General features: G+C 42.1%; 1 protein-coding gene and 1 pseudogene across 2 annotated transcripts in view; one reads left to right on the top strand and one right to left on the bottom strand.

Annotated features, from left to right (window-relative positions):
- Window positions 1-822: 822 nt before the first annotated feature.
- The window catches only part of ANAPC5 (anaphase promoting complex subunit 5), a 34,643-nt gene continuing 8,548 nt past the window's right edge, over window positions 823-26,917 (top strand). Inside the window, exons 1-11 of one of the 2 annotated variants that reach the window (XM_020882541.2) lie at window positions 823-1,149; window positions 4,395-4,474; window positions 4,892-5,001; window positions 5,873-6,065; window positions 14,201-14,267; window positions 16,740-16,841; window positions 17,862-18,052; window positions 22,286-22,367; window positions 23,034-23,123; window positions 24,267-24,448; window positions 26,011-26,146. In XM_020882541.2, coding sequence (XP_020738200.2) covers window positions 943-1,149; window positions 4,395-4,474; window positions 4,892-5,001; window positions 5,873-6,065; window positions 14,201-14,267; window positions 16,740-16,841; window positions 17,862-18,052; window positions 22,286-22,367; window positions 23,034-23,123; window positions 24,267-24,448; window positions 26,011-26,146 — 1,440 coding nt within the window. In that variant the 5' untranslated portion in view covers window positions 823-942. Of the gene's footprint in view, window positions 1,150-4,394; window positions 4,475-4,891; window positions 5,002-5,872; window positions 6,066-14,200; window positions 14,268-16,739; window positions 16,842-17,861; window positions 18,053-22,285; window positions 22,368-23,033; window positions 23,124-24,266; window positions 24,449-26,010; window positions 26,147-26,917 lie in introns of those variants that run through there. The other variant, XM_070475220.1, reaches the window with a different exon arrangement.
- Window positions 8,858-10,601, bottom strand: LOC110130528 (tetraspanin-33 pseudogene; annotated as a pseudogene).

Below are 26,917 nucleotides of genomic sequence, written 5' to 3'. Positions count from 1 at the left end.
AATAAATGTCGTGGGAAAGGTATAGAAGAGTGGAAGGAAAGTTGTGAAAACTCAGTTTGAAATTATTGTCTAGGGATTGATTTTGAGGGCCATGAATGCAAGGATGTAATATTAGGTGGTAAACAGAGATTCACCACACGGAGGTGGTATTATCTTCTATTACGCGTAAGGATACACGGCTACTTGCAACCTGACCTAGCTGTCTGCAAATGGCATTTGTGAAATTCTGAGGAGAAAAAAAGTTTATTCACGCATTCAGTTCAGTTCAGTCGCTAGGTCGTATCTGACTCTTGGCGACCACGTGAACCTCAGCACGCCAGGCTTCCAGAGCTAAATAAAACTTCCGAACTTTGAATTTAAAAATTAACCTAGTCAGTTAAATACAAATTTTAAAGGTGCACGTTTAATTTCGTTGTTTTTTCTTTCGTTGTTGTTGTTCGGACGCCAGGACAGGAGAGATCGTCAGCTTCCACTGAAAGGCCCCCTTCAGTGGAAGCGCCCACTCTTAACCAGTGGACCGCCGAGAAGTCCCTAACTTCGTTGCCTTAATCTCAATCACTTTAAAATTTAAATTATTTTCAAATTAAATGAAAGAATGGTCAGCCTCCTGGCGGTTCAGACCTTCACCGAAAGCGTCGACTCTTTCACTCCGTGCCAGCCCATGCCGACCCGGAACCTGCTCTCCTGCAAAAGTTTCTGTACGGACTCAGTCTTTAGGTGCGCCGCCTTTGCCCCACCCATCACAGTATTGTTGGGCATTTTTATTGGCTATACAGCTCTGGTTTCGTTGCTCTGATTGGTCATCGGCGTGCCGTCCCGAGGATGCCAGTTTCCTGGGATACCCCGCGGGCCAGCGGAGGCCTAGGGGAGGTTGTGAGGTTCCCTGAGCGGGAACCCGGCTGGGGCGCGCACCGGCTCTCCTGCACTTAGTTCGTGGGCGCCATGGCCAGCGTCCACGAGAGCCTCTACTTCAACCCCATGATGACCAATGGGGTGGTGCACGCCAACGTATTCGGTATCAAGGACTGGGTGACGCCGTATAAGATCGCGGTGCTAGTGTTGCTGAACGAGATGGGCCGCACAGGCGAGGGCGCCGTTAGTCTCATGGAGCGGCGAAGGCTCAACCAGCTGCTCCTGCCGCTGCTGCAGGTGAGGGTCTCCGGTTCATCCAGCAAACCCTTACTGTGCACCTGCTCTCTGACGGGACAGCTCCCTGGGGGCTGGGGCTACGGGGATTTATCGGATACTTTCTCTGCCCTTTTGGACCGCGAAAAATATAGTTATTACCACCAGCTAACACCCACTCCAGTATTCTTGCCTGGAGAATTCCAGGGACAGAGGAACCTGGTGGGCTGCTGTCTGTGGGATCGCACAGAGTCGGACATGACTGAAGCGACTTAGCAGCAGCAGCAACACTTAGTACTTATGGTGGACCAGGCACTTTACATGCATTTTGGGGGGGCAGGTTTATATCTGACTCCAGCATTTATTAGCTCAGGGACTGGGTGAAGAGTTATTTTCGCAAATCCTCCTTCTTATGTAGAATGGGGCTACATGTAGGCCTGAGCGTTGGAGACACAGGTACAGGCGCTGTACCCTAGAGGACCTTAATAAGGGTTAACAATGACATAAAAGTAGCAGCCAACATTGATCCCTTACTCTGTACTAAGCACTTTATGGGCTTCTCTGATGGCTCAGACGGTAAAGAATCTGCCCACAATGCGGGAAACCAGTGTTCAATCTGAGTCAGGAAGATCCCCCCTGGAGAAGGGAACAGCAAGAACCCACTCCAGTATTTTTGCCTGGAGAATTCCATGGACTGAGGAACCTGACAGCCTACAGTCAGTCCATGGGTTAGCAAAGAGTCGGATACAACTAAGCAACTAACACAAGCACTTTACATGTTTTATTTCCCTTTGCAGACTCAGATTGTAACTCTACTGCTTACCTGCTTTGCGACTTGGGCAAGTTCCATAACATGTTTGGGTCTTTGCGTTTGCTCTGTAAAATGGAGAACAATGATCGAAACTGTCATGTGATGGCTGTGTTAAGTTAGAAGATCCATGAGAACATTTTACAGTTTGGCACATAATAAATGCTCAATCAGTTTTAGCTATTTTCATTTTAATCTCATGCACTTTCCCTTAGATCAGTTGTGGTTTTTCCATTTATTTGGGTGATTATTTGAGTGACATCTCTCTCCCCTACTAGACTGTAACCTCCATGAGGGCATTACTTTGTCCAGTTCTTGCTCACCTTGTATCCCCAAAGCCTAGTACACTATAGTTTATAACAGGCTTTTTATCAATTAAGATTTTTTTTAAAATGTGGACTGTTTTTTATTTTTTTCCATTTATTTTTATTAGTTGGAGGCTAATTACTTTACAACATTGCAGTGGTTTTTGTCATACATTGAAATGAATTAGCCATGGATTTACATGTATTCCCCCCTCCCACCTCCCTCTCCACCAGATCTCTCTGGGTCTTCCCAGTGCACCAGGCCCGAGCACTTGTCTAATGCTTCCAACCTGGGCTGGTGATCTGTTTCACCCTTGATAGTATACATGTTTCGATGCTGTTCTCTTGAAACATCCCACCCTCGCCTTCTCCCACAGAGTCCACAAGTCTGTTGTATACATCTGAGTCTCTTTTTCTGTTTTGCATATAGGATTATCGTTACCATCTTTCTAAATTCCATATATATGTGTTAGTATACTGTAATGGTCTTTATCTTTCTGGCTTACTTCGCTCTGTATAATGTGGACTGTTTTTTAAAGTCTTTACTGAATTTGTTACAATATTGCTTCTGTTTTATGTTTTGATTTTTTTGGCTGCAAGGCCAAAATGTGGGACTGACCAGGGATTGAACCCACACCCCCTGCATTGGAAGGCAAAGTCTTAACCACTGGACCACTGGGGAAGTCCTTATAAAGGGCTTTTTTAAATCCATCACCTTCTTTGGGGAAGGGGGAGGAGTACTGAGGACACAGATTAAGTGGCTTGCCCAATTAGTTAAATGAAAGTAGTAGGGTCTCTAGAACTTGCAGCTCCCAGTCCTATCTACATTCCTGTTATAAGTGTAGAGCCCAAATAAATAAAGTCTGTCACTGTTGCCATTGTTTCCCCATCTATTTGCCATGAAGTGATGGGACCGGATACCATGATCTTAGTTTTCTGAATGTTGAGTTTTAAGCCAACTTTTTCACTCTTTTCTTTCACTTTCATCAAGAGGCTCTTTAATTCTTCACTTTTGGCCATAAGGGTGGTGTCATCTGTGTATCTGAGGTTATTGATATTTCTCCCAGCAATCTTGATTCCAGCTTGTGCTTCATCCAACTTGGCATTTTAACCAACATGTATATAGAATTCATCTAGCTAAGTTCCAGCCTTTTCTTATTTGCTTATTGTTTGACTTTAAAAATTAGCTGTTTTTGAACTATTCAACTAATACACAAAGATTCATTGTAAAACTTTAATGATACTAAAGTTGATAGAGTGGAAATTTATGGTTCTTTTGTAGACCCTCTAATCCTGTTTCCTCTCAGAGATTATCAGAATTCATGTTCCTTCATTCACCTATTAATATTTACTGAGTAACAGTTCAGAATGAATCTTTCCAGACCTTTTGCTATGTATATGTGTATATAGATAGGTTGATGCATATGATTATAAGATGTATACTTGTATCCTTTTTATTTAATTCTGCATTGTTGAGTTTTTTTTTGTTCCTTTTACATAAGTGCTACTTCTATCCTACAGCTTGTTCCTTTCACTTAACAAGTCTTGGAGATCATTCCATGTCAGCATATTTGAGTAGATTTACCTCATCCTTTTTAATGGCTGCATTGTATTCCACAATGAGAAAAGAAGCATAATTTAACTCATACTTTTAGAAAATTAAGCAGTTTTTGTGTGGTTTTTTTTTTTTTTTTTTGCTATACTTCAAGGCTTCTGGGATTTTAGTTCTCACATCAGGGATTGAACCCATGCCCCCTGCAGTGGAAGCCAGAGTCTTAACCATTGGACTGCCAGGGAAGTCCTTAACTCACACTTTTAATTAATGTTAAAATTTATAGATTATAAATGAGCTCTTTATTGATGGCCTTTTAGATTCTTTAGTTTTTCTTCATTTCAAACAATGTATGGGGAATATACCTTTCCCGGAAGTGGGCTTGCTGGGTTATCCACTACTAAATATGTCCATATATATATATATATATATATATGATTCACATTGTTGTACACCTGAAACTAACACAACATTGTAAATCAACTACATTCTAATTTAACAAAGAAAGCAGAGAGGTTGATAAATGGACTCATGTATGCAGCTGTTTATCAATCTCCAGCTCTTTAAAATTTTTCTGTAACCTTTCAATCTCTCGTTTACCCAGGGCCCAGATATTACACTGTCTAAACTTTACAAATTAATTGAAGAATCTTGTCCTCAGCTGGCAAACTCAGTGCAGATCAGGTAAGCTCCATTTTCTTCTGTATATATGAAAAGATGTCAAGTAGATGAAAATTAGAAAGTGGCACATGGTGATTATTTCCTTAAAAAAAGGTATCTTTGTTACTCTAGGTTGTTTTCCTAAGTACCTTAATTTTTTTTTAAGTGGATAGCATTAAACATACTGCTTCAAAATTTATTATTCTGTATGGATCTACTTTGTTCCTTTTAGTTGTTGCAGAGAATTTCATTTTTACTGGCTGATATGCTACTTTGAGAAATTTTATAATCAAGAAAACATTGGCAATGATACTTTTTCAGAATATGGGGGTGACAGTTTGGATTTTCAGATAGATGCATTTTAGGTGATTGTGGAATATGAAATGTGGGAAGATATTCATAGGGCCTTCCTAAAATCCTTACCTCATTTTTCTTGTTCAGAATCAAACTGATGGCTGAAGGCGAATTGAAGGATATGGAACAATTTTTTGATGACCTTTCAGATTCTTTTTCTGGAACTGAACCAGAGGTTCACAAAACAAGTGTAGTAGGTATGAAATTCTTCTAAGGAGAGCAGAGAATATTTTCATTGCAGCGAACGGCTCTCTGAGTCACATCTGTTGACTCTGTTAACAGTCACATCTGTTAACTCTGCTGTAGTCTGAGCACACGCAGTGGGGATGTTGGACATGTTTTAGTTTGTATTCATTGCCTTGCTATTTTGATCTGTGTTTAAATAACTGTCTTGTGGAAAAGCATCTTCTGTTTTGTCTACTGTCATCAGTGTATTAGACTGCTTGTGGAGCCTTTCAGGGTTTCTCAGCTCTTTCCCACGGTCCTCTGCTCACTTGTCCACACTGCACAACTAAGTCAGGGTCACCAGCTAAGGTTTTATGAAGAGAGTTAAGAGTAGATTGTTGTTATAGTTTATAAGTCTAGGGTATACATGAAGTTTCCTAGTGCTTTTCTGTTAGCTTTATAGCCGTGCTCCATCCACCTGACTTTTCTTTCCTGGTAGTTCTTATGTTATTCACCATCAGTTATTTGTTGATCTTCCATGTGCCAGTTTCTGGACTTGAAGAGAGACTGGAACCTTTCTCTTAAGGCAGATTACATTCTTGTGGTTGTGGGGAGAAGGGCGGGAAGATAGTAAAAAGTAAACAAATAGGATAACTTCTGATAGTTATAACAGTCACGAGAAGATACATTGGCTGGATAAAAAGTGGAGTGTGGGTGGGAGGACTGAACTTTTAATTAAAGAAAAAATCAGCTTCATAAAAGGTGATGAAAGAACATTCTTGGTGGGGGAAACAGTCTTTTTTTCAATTATTTTGAAGGAAGAATTGCAACAAATAGTCATTGACTTGGTGCAGCCCGGATTTTGAGTTACTGCCTTCGCCTGATCTGTGTCTTGTTTTGTAGGCTTATTTCTGCGTCACATGATCTTGGCCTACAGTAAGCTGTCTTTCAGTCAAGTGTTTAAACTGTACACTGCCCTTCAGCAGTATTTCCAGAATGGTGAGAAAAAGACCATGGAAGATGCTGATATGGAACTTGCCAGCAGAGAGGAGGGCGAAAGGAAAATGGAAAAAGAAGAACTTGACGTATCTATAAGGTAACTTGGGTTTCTCCAGCATGAATCCCTTTCCTGTGAAATAGCGTCATTACAGGCACAGTAAATCCTCATTCATCCAGAGTTTATGCATTCGCTGTCATCTTTTTGTCCCTCCAGATCCAGGAAGTGGACCTTTACAGGCTGCATCAGTTAATTTCTTCCCCTCTAACTTCTGATTGGGAGGCACTGATGGGAAATCCAGAGGGTCAAGGAGACTAAGGTCAGGGTGTTGATTCATTGGTTTCCTTCCTTCAAGGTCATGGTGGACTGGGTGTAGGGTCACCGCCTCCATCAGTTGGCCTACTCTGCAGAACTCAAGGGTCCGATTACTGGGAAGGTTTCCCAGGCCTGGTGCAAAAGGTGCCCTACTCTCTCAGCCCTGGAGGTTGTATTACTCACTATGGCTTCTCCATTCCCTGCCACTGTTTCTGAAAGTGGTCCTTTATTAGACTCTTCTCATGTTACCCCATTTGAATATGCTATTTGTTTTCTGCTGGGACCCTGAGCAGTAGTATAGTGTTCATTATATCACAGTGAATTAACAATTGATTAATTCTGTGAAAACTTATTGAATGCCTCCTAAAGTTTAAGCCCTGGGGATGTGGTGGCACTTTTCAGCTAGTTGTTTAAGCTCAAAGCCTAGGTGTGTCCCTGGGTCCTTCCCCTCCTTCGCCCCAACAACCAGTCCTGCAGATCCAGCCAGAACTTCCTCCACAGTATGTTTGGAATCAGTTCACTTCTCTCCGTTGCCCCTGCTTCCCCGATGGTTCAGTACCTGTCTCTTTCCTGGATGACTGCTCCAGCCGCCTGGCTGCTTTCCCTGCCTCCACTCTTGTCTCCTTACTCTCAGTTTTGCCTGCAACATCCAAGGGGACCATCACGGATGTAAATCACACTACGTGTTCTTATGCCCCAAACCCTCCTTGACTTTCCATGGAATTTAGACAGAAACCAGAGCTACTGGGGCCCTGGTACCTATCTGATCTGGCCCCTGTCATCTTCCTTACCTCTTTTTCCTGCCTCTCCCTTCACTGTCAGAGTCTAATGGCTCTGGCTTGATTTCAGTTTCTTGAATACGCCCAGACAGGCTCTGCCTCAGGGTGCCTGGTTTACTCTCCCTGGCTTCTCACCTCCCTCGCTTACTTTCACCATTCAGCTCCCATGGCCTCACCCAGGCCTTCCCTGACTACGTATGTGAAGTAACCTCCATCCTAAGTACTTCCATCTTCTTTATTTCCTTCAAAACTCTCCTCAGTAAGCAACCTTTTGCATTTATTTACTTACTCATTTATATTTGCCTTTGTGCTCCATCAAGAGTTAAGTCCCTCCTTCTCTGTTATATGTCACCTCCTTTTCCTCAGTGCTTGGCTTGCAGTGTCTGTGAATATGTGTTGGACAAATGAGAATCAGAACATGTCATCCAATGAGACATGTCAAATGAGGGAATCAGAACATGTCATCCATTGCCCACACTGGTAACTAGCCCCATAAAACACTTTGTGTTGACTCCCTTCCCTTTGCTGTTTCACGTCCCCTCTTCCCAGCTGTTACCTGGGATCACCTCCCAAATAGACCACTTGTGTTTGGAGGGAAAAACGTGTGTGTGTGTGTGTGTGTGTGTGTGTGGTGTTTCATATTTCCTGATCTCAAGGAGCTCACCAACTGGTGAGGAAGACTGACATGGAAACAGACAATGCCAAATAACAGTGTATTCAGAGGTCTGAGAGAACAAGTCCCACCTGCCCTGCATAGGCTGGCTGACCCCCTTGGGGGCTGGGGGGTATAGCCAGAGAATATTCCGCTGCAGTTCCTAGGAGTGGCCTTTGTATGGTTATGTGATTTGTTCAACACACACTGGGAGCACGAAGATTATAGTACCAGTGAGTACTTGCAAAAACTCAGACTTGCTCACAATGCTTCTCGTGGAGTAGAAAGGTTGTACCTTGTAGAGTTGAGTCTGGCTCTGGAGTCAGACCCCTGGATTTGAATTCTGTCTCCTCCACTCCCTTCCTTGGGCAGATGACCTTCTCTGTACCTCAAATTTCTCACCTGCAAAATGAGGCTTATATCACCTCCTCAGAGGGTTGTTGTGAGAATTAAATGATAAATCTGTATAAAGTGTTCAGAACTGTGCCTGGTATACAGTAAACATTGGATAAATATGTGCTATTCTTCTTGAAATTTCTCTTTTAAGAAGCTTCCAGGAAAAAATGTGATCTCTGTCCTAGCTACTTTATATGCTTTTAAAGTAGGAGAATGTCAATTCTTCAGAAATGTTAAAATGCAGACTTTTCTTAATTAGGTTTGACTTTGTCCTAAATTAATCTGATTTACTTAGGTCTAACTACATTGTTTTGATCCTATTCTAAGAATTCATTTGTGTGTAATGTAACAGTATGTCTAATGTTAAGCTGTATGATTTCAGAAAATAGTGTGCATTCAGTAAACTGAATTTCATCACTGAAATAGAAGAAATGTATTTAAATGTTATTCTAGGGAATTCCCTGGTGGTCCAGTTGTTAGTACTCGGTGTGGTCACTGGTTGGGAAACTAAAGATCCCACAAGCTGCACAGTGTGGCCAAAAAAAAAAAAAAAGTCCCAGTACAGAGGAACGTGCAGACTGACACTTAGCTTCAGGTTTTCATTTGCTTATTGTTGCTACGGGGCAGTATTTGTTTCCTGCAGTAAGAGAGGAGGCTTATAGGGTTATACCATGTGGGTTTGCAGCGGAGACTATTAGTCGCTGGAACTACATCTTCTCTGTGCTCCAAAAAGGACCTAACAAAAGTCCTTTTTAAAAAAAAAAAAAATTTATTTATTTGCTGTGCTGGGTCTTCAGTGCTACATGGACTTTCTCCAGTTGCAGAGAGTGGTGGTGGGGGGGCCTACACTCTAGTTGCTTTGCATGGGCTTCTCATAGCAGTGGCTTCTTTTGTTGCAGAGCACAGGCTCCAGGGCCCGAGGGCTTCGGTAGTTATGGCTCCTGGGCTCTCGAGCACAGGCTCAGTAGTTGTGATGCACAGGCTTAATTGCTCCGTGGTATGTGGGACCTTCCTGGACCAGGGATCAAACCTATGTCTCCTGCATTGGCAGGTGGATTCTTTTTTTTTTTAATTGCTGTTGCTCAAGCATCTCTGCTCAGATAAAACAGAAACGTGAACCCAAATTATTGAGGTTAGAGAGAATACGAAATAACAATGCTGAGAGCTGGGATGGGGAGAGGAGGCACATCCTTCTCAGACTCGAGCCACCTGTGCACCCTGCCTTCTGCTGTCTGTGGAGTTTGCTTCCTTCCACTGTGCTGTGGCTTTCAGGCCTGAAATCCATTCTCCACTGGGCTCTGGCAGCTGTAACCACTGCTGTCGGTTGATGAGGCTCGCCTGTTGCCCTACCGAGGAGATGCAGGATGGATCTTCAGTACCATGAGTCCGCCTGGTGCTGCTGTTGTAAAGCTGTAGTTTGATCTGATCTTTGATCTGACTCACAAGGTTCATGAACAATAGGATTTCCACCAGCTGCGGGATGGCCAGACCCAGTGCTACACCACCAAGTATGAAGAGTTTGCTTTGTATCCAGTTGACCAATCTGTCAGTACAGCCTTGGATGTAGATGACTTGACTGGCTTCCAAGTAGTCAAAGGCCTGCGTACCTTAGCCACACATGGTGTTGATCACTGCCTGGTTGGGGGTAGGCAAGCAACAGGAGTAAGGCCCAGAACAGTGCTCATGGCTGGGGTTGTCTTCTGAACAGTTGAAGTACATATTCAGGGACCAGTCATAGGAAATCCCTCCACAGCAGCTGAACTCCTTCTGGCGAAAAATGTATGAGGTTCTGAAGGTCCAAGTCATCTCGGTAGTGCACGATGGCATTATTGATAATCTTACTCACTTTGCCCTGCACCTTGTCTGAGAAGATGAAGCCCAGGACTCCAGCTGCCAGCTGTAACAGGAACACAATGGTGAGACAGAGGGAGAACGTCTGCAGGAGATGTTCTCACAGAGAGATCATCTGATGCAGCCACAGAAGGTGAGCAGGAACATGAGGATGCCCACCATAATCAGCAGGATGGCCGGATCCACGGCCAGGCAGGCCAGTGCTGCCTCAGGGGGAGCAGCTGTCTGTCTATTTGCACTGGTGCCGACTGAACGGGGTACCCCCAGAACTGTCCTCCTCCCCTGGTGGGGGACTCTCCTGGTGTGGACTTTACCTGGTGTGGCTAGGTAAAGGTTACAGGGAACAGAACTGCCCTCCCATGGGGAGAACACCAAGGGCCCAGAAGGGTCTGTGTCCTTTAATTTTGAGGAACTAACAACTTAAGAGCCTTTATTCCCAGGCTTGAGAGAGGAAGAACCATTTTCACTCCATAAAAGAATTAGAATGGCATTAGGCTCACTGGCTTTTGCCGATTCTGTTTCCTGGACATTTCGTGTAGAGGAATAGGAATGGAGGTTGTGTTTCTCCGGAATAGAGCGAAGGGAGGGCTGAAGCCTCTGGTTAGTCTTTGCACCCAGAAGCCTACCTTCTTCCCTAGACATGCCCTAGGCCTAAAATGCAGGTGGATCTCAGAAGATTCGTGGGAGCTCGGGGAAATCCAAGTGAACTGGCTTGGGTGGCCAGGCAGAGTAAACGTCCAGGATTTGGCTAGAGGGTAGCTGCTCCCTTTAGCTGCATAGCTTCTGTGGGAGGAGGGCTGAAGGACCAGGGGTGAAAGGGGCTGGCAGGCTGGTTCTTCACCATTGAGCCACCAGGGAAGCCCCAAAAGTCCCTTTTAACTAACAAAAATTTCTATCAAAAGTAGGAAGTCTTTGGTGTTTCTTCATTTGTCAATGATTTAATAGAAATCTCCCAGCTTCATTAGTTTATTCAACAAATGCTTACTCAGTGCTTCTGGTGCGCCAGGTACTATGTTAGGTGCTGCGCTGTCAGCCCGGAGGAGAGAGTCCCGGTCCTCGTGGAGTTTACCTGGGGAGGGTGAGACGGGAATCGAGAGGTAACTACGTTAACAAGGAATGTAACTTCAGAGACTTCAGAGCCTGCCATGCAGAAAGGAACACCTAGTGCTCCAGGATACAGAGTAACTGTGGGATGCTGTCAGCAAAGGGCCCTTTAAGACTGGGAGCTTGCTGACAGAGGAACCAGCCCTGAGAAGAGTTGTCTGCACATGCAGACTCACAGCTCCCAAGACAGGACAAGCTGGCATACTGGAGGACAGAAGGAGGACAGCGTGGCCTGAGCACATGAGGTCAGGAGGAGGGGCTAGGTCACCCCTCTGGTCACATACCTCCAAGCGTTCAGGTCCTCATGGCCTCCTTGGGTGTTTTGAAACTGTCCGCTGTCTCAGTCCCTCCCCTCCCCTGCTTTTGTCGCTGCCTTGCTCAGAAATCTCCGGAGACAGAGTCTCCCAGCCTGGCGTCTGAGGTGTTCCCCAGTTGCCCTTGCTGACCTCAATCTCTGTTCCTTAGCATGGGTCCTTCACCATGCACCTCTGCTTGCATCCCTCCAAGAGGCCGGCGTTCTCCCATTCTGTCTTTTGTTTTCCTTTCCTAGAGTGCCTTCTTCCATCCTCACCATTTCTCCACTCCTTCCCCACTTTTAAAGTCCTCACCGCTCCAAGTGAAGTGGTTTCTCCTGTTTCTAATGCAGAGATAACGTTCATTCCTTCATTCATTCATATTGATTACTGCCATCACGTCACATGGGCTGGACTTAGCCTTCACCAGGACCATGAACCCATAAAGACATTGTATTTTCAGGGACCTAGACTTGTGTTTTATGTGTGCCCCTGGCCCCATTTGTTGATGGTTTAATCCTGTTGTATTTTTAAAGTTTCAGTTATAGTGGGTGATTTAAGCACTTTAGAGTAGTTTCCAGAGTCCTTTTGAAAATCAGATGAATGCCATGTACTATCCTTGCATTAAAAATGTGTGTTTTGCTTGCAGTTTTACAAGGTTCATGGGCTCCTAAAGCCCTTCACAGGCCCAGGTTAAATGCCTTTGATATACAGCCACTTGTAAGTCTAAAATTCTGTCTCAGCTGGTAATTGGATTCATAAACAAATTTATTTGAATCCTTTTCCTAAATGAATAACACCTTTCCTAAACTGAATACCTTTGTGGCTTGTTAAGAATTACTTTCTCTGGCATGTATTTGAGGCCCTGAGGAAGCACAGGAGTCAGTAAAAGGATGGTTTGGGTGGTGGTATTCTCACTTGCTTTTCCCAACCTTGTTCACGGTGGCCATTGTTGCCATCATGGAGAAAAGTGAAAGTGAAGTCGCTCAGCCGTGTCCAAGGCCAAACTTGATCTTCATTTATAGTAAATCTATTTGCCTTTATTTGTAGTTTTTTGCTTTGTGTGATTTTGGTTCTATTTTATTAACATTTATTGTTCTTGTGTCCTTTATTATAAACTACCTCAAATCTTTTTTTTTGGGAAAGGGTTAAGTAAATAAAGCATCTGGTGACGGTGAGCATCATGGACCTCAAAGGAGGGTGGGCCGGGAGCAGTGTATCCCATTTCATACAGATCCTCATTGTCCTCTAGCCTTTTTGTGTACTACCGTATTTATTTCAAGACTTGGGCTTACTTTCTTTGAGGGATATGTGAAGAGAAAAGGGCATCTTATTGCCCAGACACTTCACTCTTTTCTGTCTGAGAACTTGGCCTAGGAATTTTCTTTCCACTTCCCTCTAGGTCACTGTTGTTTCAGTGATCTTTGTTGGACCAGGTCGGGGCTGGTCCTGGGCATCTCTGATACCTGCAGAATCTGATATACTTGCTGCCTTGTGAAACCAAGAGAATATTAGAGCAGCTTTTCCCAGAGTATTTTCTATGGGATGCTAGCCCTTCTTGATAGATGTGAGGAAAGAATTCCTCGTTCAGATGAGTTTGGTAAATGGTGCATTAAACAAAAGTGAATAAAGTGTCTCTCTGTTGGATTTATTTAATATGTGACTTGAATCTCCAGGGAGGAGAGGGTATACAGCTGTCCCCAAGTGATTTAAGCTCAGCAGCATTTTTTTTTTCTTTTAGAATACCCATTTCCATATTGTTTGCATGAAACAGTTTGAGAACAGCTGTATTAGAGTGCTTATAGAGATATTGTTGAGTAAATATTAATTTTTATATTTATTATAATCCTGTATAGAGAAGGCATTTCTTCAGAGTCATGTGGCAAAAGGGTATTATTCATACCCTGTTCTCAAAAATAAGACTGTACGTGCATAGATTTCTCAAGTTTAGATTTTTATCAGTATTTATCTTGTTTATTTGTTCTGTGTAATCTCAGCTTCTAGGCAAATGGTTATTTCTTAGATGAATCCTCTTTTTCTTATTCTTGAGCACAGCACTGTCTTATATCTGTAGTGAGGTGTGTGAAACTATTCATTTATCTCCCAAACTTTGGGTGCCCGTTGTGCGCCTGGGTGTTGATATATGAATATAAGAACAGCCAGTGTGACGGTACTAGATGCTGTGACCCATGTTTCTGGGAGACAGTGGGAACTCAAATGAGAGATGTCAGGAGTGATTCTTGGAGGATATGGCACTTCAGGTATTCTTGAATGATGAATGGTGCAAGAGTCCAACAGTAGATAGAAAAGTGGGCCTTGCAGGTCAAGGAAAAGGCAGGTGTGCATCTTGGCCTGATAGGAAATTGTAAGGACTTCATCAGGGCTGGGGTGTAGATGAGAAGGCAGAAGAGAGAGGTAGGACCACTCAGGAAGCATTGCACCTGCCCTGCTGAGCGACATGGGCTTTATTCTGGAAGGTAATGGGATTCCCCAGAGGGGTTTTAAATCAGGGGTGATACACTTGCAGCATGTGGGATCCTAGTTCCCTGACCAGGGATCCAACCAGCATCCCTTGCATTGGAAGCAGAATCTTAACCACTGGACCAGCAGGGAAGTCCCTAGACTTGCATTCTGGAAAGGTCATGCTGGAGACTGTATAGAGTTGAGATCTGCTTATTAAATCACGTAAACTTTATCAGGTCATTCAGCGCCATTCCTGAGAAGAGAGAATAAACTTTAAAAGTTTTTAAGCTTTTCTGATGAAGAATCTATTTGACTTTGTAAGCATTACCATTTTCACTATTGTATAATTCTTTGTTGTTTTTACTTAATTTTTTTTTCCAGAGAAGAAGAGGTATCTTGCAGTGGGCCTCTGTCCCAAAAACAAGCAGAATTTTTTCTTTCTCAACAGGTAAGTTGGTTCTGTGATTTGTCATAATTCTTTTTTCTTTTTAATTCTGTGACATTATTTGTTGTTGCTGTTCCGTTGCTCAGTCATGTCCGATTCTTTGTGACCCCATGGACTGCGGCATGCCAGGTTCCCTGTCCTTCACCGTCTCCTGTCATGACATATGTTTGTTATGTGAGTAGGTTTATTAGTAAAGTGGCATTATTCTTACTCTTGGTCCTTTTTTCTTCACTAACAATGCAACTGTAGCTATGTGTCTCTCCCTATTTTGTATGTGATTTTATTTCTCTATTAGAGTTGTAATGCATGTTCATTTAGTAATGGTGTCTGACTAACTCAGCCCCAAAACGTGATTTGGAAGACTTACTACCCTTTTCCCAACTTTTCATCAAGGACATTTTTAAGCAGAAATAAAATTGAAAAGCATTGTACGGCAAATACCCACATACCCATCATCTGGGTCCTCCAATTAATATTTTGCTCTGTTTATTATATATCTACCCATCTAGTTGCCATTTCATCTTATTTTTTTGATACATTTCAAGTTGCGAACACCAGTACACTTTAGCCCAGACATTTCTTACTGGTATTTTCGAACCTACTTTAGATTTTTTTTTTTTTTTTGGTAATACAAGCTGAATGTTTTTCTTTCATGTTGTTTTCAGCAAAGAATTTTGATTTTTGCTCTTATTTTTAAGTTTACTCTAATTTTATTATTAATTTTCTTTCTGCCTAAAGATGTAATGTTTAGATCTAGATGCAGATCATAGAGTCACCCCTGCAAATGAATTTTAGACAGATTAGAAAAACCCTTCGAGACAATCGGTTACCTGTAGAGGAGAAAATAAAGCTGGACCCTCACCTCATGTTTGCACCTCAGTACTTCACAGGTGGATTAAAGGCTTCACTGTAAACATTTAAAATTATAATTAGACTAGAAGGAACTCCATAGTAACTTCTAACTGATCTCTGGGTGGGGAACTTTCTAAACATAAAAACTGTGGAAGAAAACGTGGAAGATCATTTGACTTTTCAACATAAAAATGAAAAATGTCTGCATGTTAGTACATGTTCTGACAAAATTAAAAGTCAAACAACAAAATGGGAAAAGGATTTGTAATACATGTGACAAAGGGTTGATACTTTTGCTTTAAAAATGGTATTTTCAAAGACTGGTTGATGATGAGACAAATGTATATTATTAAGTGAAAAGGGCAGATAGTAAAATAATATATTCTAACTTTGTTAAAAAGGTGTTGCATGCTGCTGCTGCTGCTAAGTCGCTTCAGTCGTATCCGACTCTGCGGCCCCATAGATGGCAGCCCACAGTGTATATGTATAAGCACATACACACACAAACACACATACATATACACACATAGAAAAAAGACTGGAATAGGATACGCTGACATAAAAATGGTGTTATTTCTGGATGGAGGAGTAACAGATGATTTTCTGTGTGCTTTTCTGTTTTCTTCTATATGCTTTTTCATAATTTTGGAATCTTCTATAATGCTACAATGAATTAAAATAGAGTTAGAAATTATTGTTACTCAAAGAAAAATTTGTCTAGGTAAAATTGAAGCGTCTATAACCCAGTTAAGTACTAATCATTAATTTAGAAGTAGTTTTCTATGTATTTTATATAATCGTTGCTGGTAACATCCATATGAAACAGATAACCAGGAGAAGGGCAAGTGTGTGCCATAAGGCTCTTTGCCAGACTATGAATACATACTTCCTGCCTTGAAGGCACTTACAGTCTGGGGTTGGGGTCAGCTAGCACTTTTAATATAATTTAATAAGTACTGCAGGAAGGGTTAGTGCAGGGGGCTTATAGGAGCATGTAGGTGCTTATGGGAGAAGCAGGTGGCTGAAATCTAAACTGGGCCCTGAAGGCTGAGCAGGCGTTTGCATGCAAGAGTATGTGGGTAGGGTTGGTGGTTGCGAGACATAATTCCAGGAAGAGGAAACAGTGTTCTGCAAGGTCAAGAGGAGAGTGTAGGAGCTTTCTTGGTGGCTCAGTGGCAAAGAATCCGCCTGCCAATGCAGGAGACACAGGTTTGATCCCTAGTCCAGGAAGATCCCACTTGGTGGGGAGCAACTTGGCCCATGCGCCATAACCATTGAGCCTGTGCTCTAGAGGCTGGGAGCCATAACTACTGAGCTTATGTGCTGCAACTGCTGAAGTGCCCTAGAACCTGCGCTTTGTGACAAGAGAAGCGACTGGAATGAGAAGCCTGTGCACCGCAACTAGAGTAACCCCCACTTGCTGCAACTAGAGAAAAGCCTGCACAGCAACGAAGACCCAGCACAGCCAAAAATAAATAAATGAATAAAACTGTTAAAAAAAAAAAAAAAAGAGGAAAGTGTAGGTGCAGAAAAGAAAGTTATCAGATGATGCTATTTAGTCTATGTGTCCATATGTTTATTGGCCATTTCTTCCTACTGAGGGTTGTCATTTTTAACTTTCAGGCTTCTCTGTTGAAGAATGATGAGACCAAGGCCCTCACTCCAGCTTCTTTGCAGAAAGAGTTGAACAACTTGTTGAAATTTAATCCTGATTTTGCTGAAGCGGTGAGCCTCTTCCAGAATCTGTTCCTAAATTAGAAAGCAGGGACAAGACTGTTGAATAGTTGAGTAAATGTGGATTTGCCTGCTGACCTGGGTTCTTGGAAGGAAATCCTGCAGTTGGCACGTAATTGACTTAGCCTAGGCTCCTCCCCAACCCCGGGGCCCAGGAGGGATTTCTTCAATCTATTGCTGCTCTCTTTCATTCATCATCTCTCTGATGTTGTGAATTATGGACAGGAGATGAAGGAGATGACAGACTGATTTGTTTTTTTTAAGTTTGAGGCCCCCAAATTCTTTTCTCCTCTTTTGTAAATGTTTTTGTTGTTGTTGTTGTATATATATTTTTAAAGTTAAAATAATTCTATTCCTTATTGAATTTTTATCCTGAGAACTTTCTTAATAGCACCTGGGTTTTGCCATCTGACTTTATCCACATATAGAAATACATCTGCTTTGCTCCTTAGTAACTGGGATCTGCCTGCTGGAGGGAGTTTTAATTCAGTGAACCAAACAAAATGAAAATAGTGTCAAAATAGAAGATAATTAACTTCTAAAACTAATAAACTAGTAAAAGTCTTACTGGGTTTTAACTTGGACATTTAGAAAAATTGGTTTTATATTTGTATGAATTCAGGTTTTAAGATTTTTTTTTCTTTAGTACTTACCCAATTCCTTAATACCCAAGCTAGGTGATTCCCCCTCCATCCTCATGTATAATGCATGGATCCTAATATAACTCGTGGATGAATATTTAGGACAAAACTCTGACACCCATGCTGGTGGAATTCCGTTTTTTTGTTTGGGTACACATTCTGGGGGAGAAACCAGCTAATGTACTTTAAGTCTGTTTTATTCTGCCTGTGGGGAAGAGATAAAGCTAAACTGATTTAGGAGGGTAGGGGATACGTGGATGTCTACAGCCAGTGGACCTCTCTGAATTAATCTAACACAAGAGGAACAGAACATTTAAAATATGTTGAAAAAAAAAATGAAAAAAAAAATGTTGAATGTTCCTCCTTTTAGCACTACCTCAGCTACTTAAACAACCTCCGAGTTCAAGACGTTTTCAGTTCAACACACAGCCTCCTTCATTATTTTGACCGCCTAATTCTTACTGGAGCCGAAAGCAAAAGTAACGGGGAAGAGGGCTATGGCCGGAGCCTGAGATACGCGGCTCTAAACCTGGCCGCCCTGCACTGCCGCTTTGGTCACTAGTAAGTGTATAAACTTTTGTCTGTGTAGAAATTAAAGAAATTATCTCTCAAATGTTAATTGAGATGTGTTTTAAAAAATAGGCTGTATTTGACTTAGAGAATGAACTTCATGGTTACCAGAGGAGAAGGGTGGGGGGTAGGGATTGACGTGCACACACTGTTTTTATATTTAAAATAGATAACCAGCAAGGACCTACTGCGTAGCAAAGGAGCTCTGTTCAATATTACATAATAATCTAAATGGGAAAATAATTTGAAAAAGAATAGATACATGTATGTAATAGATGTATAACCAAATCACTTTGCTGTACACCGAAACTAACACAACATTGTTAATCAACTATACTCCAATATAAAATAAAAAGTTTAAAAAATATGCTGTATATTTTTTAAAAAGGAGGAGGAGGGGGAAGAAAAGAGAAAAAAAGATTGTTCAACCTGACCCTTGTCAATAACTTGCAAAGAAGGAAGCTTTTTGCACTGAACAGAAGATAATGAAACCCTCTGCCTAAAGAGTCTGCCCCCTGGAGTCACTATTTAGCATTACCGTCTAAGTGCTTGGCCTCTTGCTTTACTTCTAAGAACAACCGGCACTGAGTTAAAAGGAAATTAGGTCATTAGGCCAGAGATTCCCAACAGGATTTTTCAGAGGAAATAATGGGTATGTGAAAGTTATTTTCAGTATTTGAAAAAGCCAAAAGGAAGCTGTGCCTTTATTTGACAAAAGACTATGTGGCTTGCTGAAAGTCACGTTTGTGTTTTTGGTTGGAATTCAGGGGGCTCAGTGAGGTGACACTGACTTATGCCATTATTAAGGTATGCCTATGATTTTAATAAATAAAAATAGGAAATTGATCAGTTATTTTATTAATATTTAGTAAACAGAGTTAACAGGATAAAGTCTTTCAAAGTATGGAATCTATTTTGAAAATAATGAAATAACATGAATAATGGTGAAACGGTAGGAAATTACTAACTGATAGATTCTCTCCGCCTCCCTGTGGCTTTTTCCCATTTAAGAAAAATTGGTTTCTGACACAGGCATCTTTGAGTAGAGACTAGAGTGTATTTCTAGAAGTGTAGTGTCCAAAGTTCAAGAACTGAGACTTCTACACCTTGCTCTATGGCCCAGGCAACAATAAGGAAATTCTATTAACTTCTCATTGTCACATTTTCAAAGGGAGATAGACAAGCTGGAGCTTGCCTGGGGGACAGTTTCACTGGAGGCATTCAAAGCCATTCCATGTAAATAGTGTGGGAAGGATGTGAGAATGTGTAGCCTGGAAAAGAAACAGTTTAGCCAAGCGTGTATTTGACATCTTTCTGTAGTGAAGGTCTTGTGAAAAGTACTTAGATTGATCAAGGGTGTGACTACTAGAGGAGATTGAGAGCTGATAAGTGCCAGTTAAATGGCAAAACATTTTTGCTGTTTATGAGGAGGAGATTTCTTTGTATAGAACCTTCTGAGAAAAGTGTCAGCAGAGTGCTAAGGTGTGCAGCGGGGGTGACATTCAGAGAATTCAAGCCTCAGATTGATACTTGAACCAAAAAATGTTTAAGGCTCCTCTGAACTCCATGATTTTGTGAGATTCCATGTTCTAAGAGTCAACTTCTTTTTGTCTGCCCAGCTTTAGTAACCTGTTTGATCACAGCCTTTCATGTTTTATGTATTTGTAATAAATAGCAACACCATTTGAATATTTGCCAATAACCTGTTTCTGTGTTACACACAGCTTCCCCTTGCATTTGGAAGTTTGTATGTAGTCTGGTAGATACCAATAATTAGTCTGTTGATGTATAGAATTTCTTCGTGTTTGGAATATTATCAATGGATAGGCAGCTAACTGTACGGAATTAATTTCTAGTTAATTTCTGATTTACTCAACTCCAGGCTTCTTTATTTTTAGTCCTGGAGCTATGAGACTGTATAATTGTCACTGAGCTAATAGGATTGTGATAATTTATTAAAAATCTTTATAGTTACTTATTGAGTGTCTATTATGTACTAGGCATTGTTCTAGGTGCTGAGGATACAGCAGTGAAAAAAAAAAGTGCTCTGTTCTCGTGGAGCTTCCAATGGGAGAAATAAATAATAAATAACACTAAACAATTTATCAGGTAGTGATAGATCAGGATAAGGGATTAAAGAGAGGTGATAAGTGTTATTATTTTCATAAGTAACACTCTTCTTCCAGATAATTGCACAGGTCTTAATCTTCAACCTTTGTTAATATTTGAATAGAGATTTAAAGGATTTGAGGCAGTGAGTAATCTGTGTGTGTATCTGGAGAAAGAGTATTCATATCACCTAGGACAGCAAGTACAAAGGCCCTGAGGCAGGATTTACTTGGCATGTTTGAGGAGGAATAAGAGGTGTGGTCAGAATGACATAAGTAAGGGGGGAGTAGAGGAGAATGAGGTCATAGAAGTGGCAGAGGTCAGAGCATTTAGGGTCCTGTAGGCCTGGAGAATCCCAGAGCCTGGTGGACTGCCGTCTATGGGGTCGCGCAGACTGAAGCGACATAGCAGCAGTAGCAGCAGGCCCAACTGAGGATGTTGGCTTTTACTCTGAATGACATAGGAAGTAGTTGTTAGAGGCTACAGATCTTTCTGCTCTGGCATTTTGCAAACAGTGTGACAGCCAACGTGTTTCAAATATTTCAACTAGTTTGCTTCTTGCTCTATAATGAAAATTTTTATCAGAGGCTTTTCTGATTAGCAGCAATGGAAAACCATTGATTCTTCAAGGATTTGCCAGAAACTTTGAAGTTTCTGTGTTGGTAATCTACTTTTTCTTCCTGTCTGGGAAAAATAAGCTTTCTTTAGTTCTGTTTTAGCATCCTATCTGTACAATTCTCCCAGAAGACTTTTTCTAAACATAATTTATTTGGTCATCAGATGTTCAACAAAGTTACATCGACTGGTATTTATAAGGGGCCTCTGTGTGAAGATGTACTTCCTGCCTTCAAATAGCTTATATCCTGGTGCATCTAAGCATTAAAATGGATTTAAAAGAAATATAAAATAGGTAAAAATGTTTCTTTATCCAAACAGATAGTATTGAGGAAGAATTCAGCTCTCCCAGTTAAAATTAATAAAATTAATATTGCTCTTGTTGAAAGAAAATTTTGCATAAAATTTTCCCTACATAAGTGATACCCATAGAATTTCTGATTCTATTTTGAGATCTCAGTGACCCAGCATTTACAGAATTTTTGTGACTTGCCACTGGGGAACCCCAAGTTTAAGACATTGCTGGTGCCCCCTGCAGGTTAAAGAAATAAAACTAACAGATTAAATAGAGGGTGATACAAAATAGTATTAATATTTAATTAAGCACTGCAAGTAGATACTTTTTCTATGGGCTTTTTCAGAAGTGAAGGCTCAGTGGGACCAGGAATAGTTGACTGAATTTCCACAGAAGTTGCAAGGTTAGGGGAGACATCCCAGTTGGAGAGGAACCACATGAGCAGAAAAAAGAAATCTCAGAAGTGAAAATCTTCCAAATACTTTTCAAAACTAGTTTTGAAAAAATTTATAAAAGTATCAAATACCATAGTTCACAAGATTTTTCAAATAATGCCGAAAGGAGGGTGATGAAAAGTAAAACCTTACATCCTCTCCTTGTCCCTCCCCTCGGCAGTGTGTGTGTGCGCGCACACACGTGTGCACATGTTCATGCACTTAGTCACTCAGTTGTGTCCAACTCTTGCGACCCCATGGACTGTAGCACCCCAGGCTCCTCTGTCCATGGGATTTCCCAGGCAAGAATACTGGAGCAGGTTGCCATTTTCTTCTCCATTGGATCTTCCCAACTCAGGGATTGAACCTGCGTCTCTTGCATCTCCTGCGTTGGCAGGAGCATTCTTTTATTTTTATTCTTTAATTTTTTTTAGGAGGATTCTTTTAATGCTAAGCCACCTAGGAAGCCCTCAGCATTAGACAACTAAAAAAAAAAAAAAAAAGAATCTTAGGAGCTGAGATAGGGGAAAACCAGTACTTCAGATCCCTTTTAGTAGAACTCCACCTTAGAAGGGACATGTTCTGTATCTCTGTTGTAACTGTTTCTTTTGCTGCTGGGATGGGGGTGTCTCTGAGGACTAAGCCCACAGTTTCAACTTCCAACCCAGAGGCCTGCACGCTGGTGAATTACCATACAGATAACTTCCTGTTACAGTTGCTTACACATGTTTGCGGTTGTTAATGAGTTATTAATGTTCAGTCTGTCATTAGTCAACAGGCAGAGCTTGCCCTGCAGGAGGCGATTAGGATTGCCCAGGAGTCCAACGATCACGTGTGTCTCCAGCATTGCTTGGTGAGGCCACCCTCCTGTCTTGGAAGTTCTGCCTGTGGGTTGGGTTGTTGGCATCTGAAAGGCCCCATATGAATTAGGTTGTTTTGCAGTTGGAAGGTCCTCAGTGGTGATGGTAAACTAGTTAGATGGTCATGGGGATTCAGGAAAGGCAACCCAGCTGTATTTATCTTTCTTAATTCTTGATGTCCATTTCATTTGGGGGCATTTCTTGTCTACAAATTTAAATGCAGCTTGCCATGCAAAACTGTCACACTAGACACTGGCATGAAGGAAATGTGTTTGCAGCACCTGGTAACTGGATAAGAGCTTGTGCTGTCAAAGCGTCATCACCAAGCACATCATCAAACAAGTAGAACCCAGTTCAGCAACCACCTGAGAATTTCAGTTTCTCACTTCCAAGGCTTCCACGGGCCTCATGTCTTTTTTTTTCTGGAACATTTGCCACTCACGGCTCTCAGAGGTGAAGAAGATAAATGGCTTGTTTATTTCAGTCTGATGGTTTTAATGTGTTAGATGGGTTTCATTTCAGTTCATAATTTGTGAAAGTGTGTTTTAGAGGGCGTATTTTGTCCCTTGTTAATTTGTTCTTACAACCATGCTGATGCTTTCAGTAGAACATTAGCCATTATCGTTGTTTTGATACATTTTGATGACTTCTCTTGCCAGAGCTGGCTTTACGTGCTGGGACAGAAGAGATCTGATAGCTATGTTCTGCTGGAACATTCTGTGAAGAAAGCTGTACATTTTGGGTTACCAGTAAGGCTCATCTTTCTATGAGATTATTTAAACAATTGGGGTGGTTTTATTCTTGGTAGTTTCATGTGACCTTAATTATTAATTAAACCACTAAATTCTTTGAATAGATTTCTCTCTCTTCCTCTTATCCTAATAACATCTGTGAAAGTTCCATTTATCAATTTGATGAGATCTTTGTTTAGTGTATTGATCAACACTAAGCTTCCACATCTTTATTTAGAAAATTTTTAAGAAAGACTTATTTTTAAACCAGTGACTGGCAAACTCTATAGCCTACAGGCCAAACCTGGCTCTCTGCCTGCTTCTGTATGGCCCTCAAGCTAAGAATGGGTTTTACATTTTTAAATAGTTGGGGGGAAAAACAAAGAAGGATATGTGTCATAAACCAAATGTGGCCTACAAACCCTAAATTATTTACTCTCTGGTCCTTTATAGAACAAATTTTCTGATCCTTGTTTTAAGTAATAAAGCCACGAACAAGTAAACCTGTATTCCCCAATGACAGATACTGAGGGGCGTTGAAAGGGCACAAGTCCTACACATGAAGTTGTAATGACTGTAGAATCTAGATTGCTATTGCTCTAAGAACCTTATTCTGTCTCAAAAAAAAAAAAAAAAAAGACTTTGTAAGCACAATTTTTGTTATGGATTTGAGTGGACTTTTTTTAGTTGAGCTTTCATCCTTGAAAATTATACCAGAAATTAATGAAGAAATAGTTATGCTCCTAATATGCATTTTTTCCCTTAATCTCCTACTACATAATGTACCCAGCACTGTTTGACATATACTATGTCATTTTAATCCTTAAAAGAGTCTGCATGATAGGTTTGATGCCCATTTTACAGATGGGCTTGTCTAAGAAGCTTAGTGACTGGCCCTAGGTCACACAGTCAGCAGCAGAGGCAGTGTTTAAGGCCAGATCCATTTAACTTCAGAGCTGGTCCTTCTCACTGTACCATTAGCTTCTCTTCCATCCTCTAGTTTTTCAGGAACATTTCTCATATGGGTTAGGGTCAGGCTGCAGGTACTTTCTTTATAAATAGTGATGTCATTGAGCACATGTTGAAATATCCCAGCTTTCTGAAGAGCAAATTCTGTCTTGTCATCTCTATCTTGAGTTGTGCATATGTCTGTCTCCTTAGTACCTCGCCTCCCTAGGAATACAGTCCCTGGTTCAGCAGAGGGCTTTTGCTGGAAAGATGGCAAACAAACTTATGGATGCCCTAAAGGACTCGGACCTCCTGCACTGGAAACACAGCCTGTCAGAGCTCATCGATATCAGCATCGCCCAGAAGACTGCCATCTGGAGACTCTATGGCCGTAGGTGCGTCTTCAAGCCCACCGTCAAGGCTGCAAGGACACGAGTCCTCTTACAGATGAGCGGAAGCCAGAAGACTGGTGCTGTGAGGGCCAAATGGATGGAGGTTGTTTTTGCAGGGTGTTAAAGAAAGTGCTTTAAAATTTTTAAATATTTTCTACTTTGCACACAGACTTTGCAAAGTTTTCCTATGCCCATTTTTTTAAAATCTACTTCTTTTTAAAATTAAGTAATTAATTTGTTTATTTTTGGCCTCACTGGGTCATCGTTGCTCCTTGCAGGCTTTCTCTAGTTGCAGCAGGCAGGCCCACTGTCTAGTTGGGGTGCACAGGCTTCTCATTGCAGTGGCTTCTCTTGTTGTGCGGCACTCGTTCTCAGACATGCGGGCTTCAGTAGTTGTGGCCCAGGGGCTCTAGAACTCGTGCTCTGTAGTTGTGGTCCACAGGCTTAGCTGCCCTGAGGCATGTGAGGTCTTCCATGATCAGGGATTGGACCGGTGTCCCCTGCATTGCAAAGCAGACTCCTAACCACTAGATCACCAGGGAAGCTCCTTCTCTGCCTGTTTTTATTTACTCCTCCCAACTGCTCTGGGAGGTAACTGGGGGTGATCTCCATTCTGGGATGCATAGGACAAGGTTCACACATCTGATCTGCCCTAGATAACAAATGAGTTAACAAGTTAACAAGCATGGACCTCCACACTCAAACAGGTCCTTGGACTCCAAACACCATGTCCCTGTGCTCTGAGATGCCATGGGTCACTCAAGTTGAGCACCCTCTTAACCCCAAAGCTGTTACGTAATGAAAGCTGCTTCCCTGTTAACCAGGATGTGTTCTCTGGACCATCTCCGGCCTGGTGTGTAATTCCCATTTATCCTCCTTTGTTGCTGTTCAGTTGCTAAGTCATATCTGACTCTTTACAGCCTGTGACTCAGTCCACAGGCTGCTGTGGACTGCAGCCTGCCAGGCCTCTCTGTCCTCCACTCTCTCCTAGAGTTTGCTCAAATTCATGTCCAAGCTTGGAAGTAAATTCTGAACCAGATTTTTAATCCTGAAGCCCTGTCCCTACCTCACCTCTCACCTAGACAATCTGCTGTTTCTAGGAATTCAGTGATGAAAGGAAGTGCCTATTGTATCAGTCTTGTTTTTGTACTTGAAATAATTTTTGGCACAGTGTGGTGTGAAACAGATGCAGACACTGGCCACTGCTTCCACTGTCAGAGCAGCTGGTGCCAAGATGGCATCAGGTCTGAATTTACTGTGAAAGCTAATTAACATGCTGTGTCCCCAGGGGAGATTAGAGGTGGGGGTGGGGGGAGGTCTGGAGCTTGGAGCTCCCAGTTGTGTCATAACCACCACGTGTTTCATTTGAGACCACACATCTGAGGCTTTCCTGCTCTCCTTGTCCTGACGACAGGAGGCCCAGCATTGGCCCAGCTACTCTCACGGAGCCAGAGCTTACAGAGAGGCATCACCTCCTCCATTTCCTCTCGGGGTAACTGTAGGGTGTAGCTGAGGGGCACCTGGGCCTCTTGACTGACAGGGATGCCTTTTCGTCCCCTCCCCAGCACTATGGCCCTGCAGCAAGCCCAGATGTTGCTGAGCATGAACAGCCTGGAGTCCGTGAACGCGGGCGTGCAGCAGAACAACACGGAATCATTCGCTGTGGCGCTCTGTCACCTCGCTGAGCTGCACGCAGAGCAGGTAGGCAGGTGACCAGGCCAATGTGCTTCCGGAGCAGCGCAGGCTCTGCCATTTCTTTCCTCTAGTGCTTGAGAAAAGCACAGACAGCTCTGGTTGGATGGAGGTGGCAGAAAAGGTGAAATCCCATGAGTAGAAATGGACTGGGTATAGTCTGCAAGCTGTGTGGAGCTGAGGACCTCTTCTGGCATCAGGGGAGGCACTAAGAGATCAGCTATTTCTAGGTAGCAGATGGAATAAGAAGGAGTCTTTGAAATTTAGGGTGGAAGAGCTGTGTGTTTATGGGAAAGGGAAGAACATAATAAGAACACAGCTAAAATGATAGCAGCTAAGGTGTGTCGTACATTTGTTCTGTGCCGGGCTCTGTGGTCAGTGATTTCCGTGTGTGATCATCCAGATTCCTCACAGTAGCCCCATCAGGTCAGCTTTGGTATCATCCCATTTCATAGAAGAGAAACTGAGTTCCCAGGAGCGAAGTCCCAGACCCACGACCAGTGAATGTCAGTGTCAGATCTTCAACCCAAGGCCTACTGATTTCAAAGAAAGACATTGGGAGTATGGCGTAACCTTGATTTACAGCCCAAATAATTTTACATAAATCTTTTTATAGGGGATTGATGCAAGGGTCGCTCATGTTGCTCTCGCCTTTCTTTTCCCTTTGCTCAAAAACGTCTTTCATCAGAAAAGGTCGGGGGACGCTCTTATCTAGAGCTAACTCACTAACTGCTGCCTTGCTGTAAGTGCATTTCCTTGATCATAATATTTTCTCCACCT

The sequence above is a fragment of the Odocoileus virginianus genome, chromosome 12 (assembly GCF_023699985.2).
Source record: "Odocoileus virginianus isolate 20LAN1187 ecotype Illinois chromosome 12, Ovbor_1.2, whole genome shotgun sequence".
In the NCBI taxonomy this organism is placed as follows: domain Eukaryota; kingdom Metazoa; phylum Chordata; class Mammalia; order Artiodactyla; family Cervidae; genus Odocoileus; species Odocoileus virginianus.
Note: the sequence above shows the minus strand (reverse complement) of the source record. Positions and strands in the feature narration are given on the sequence as shown.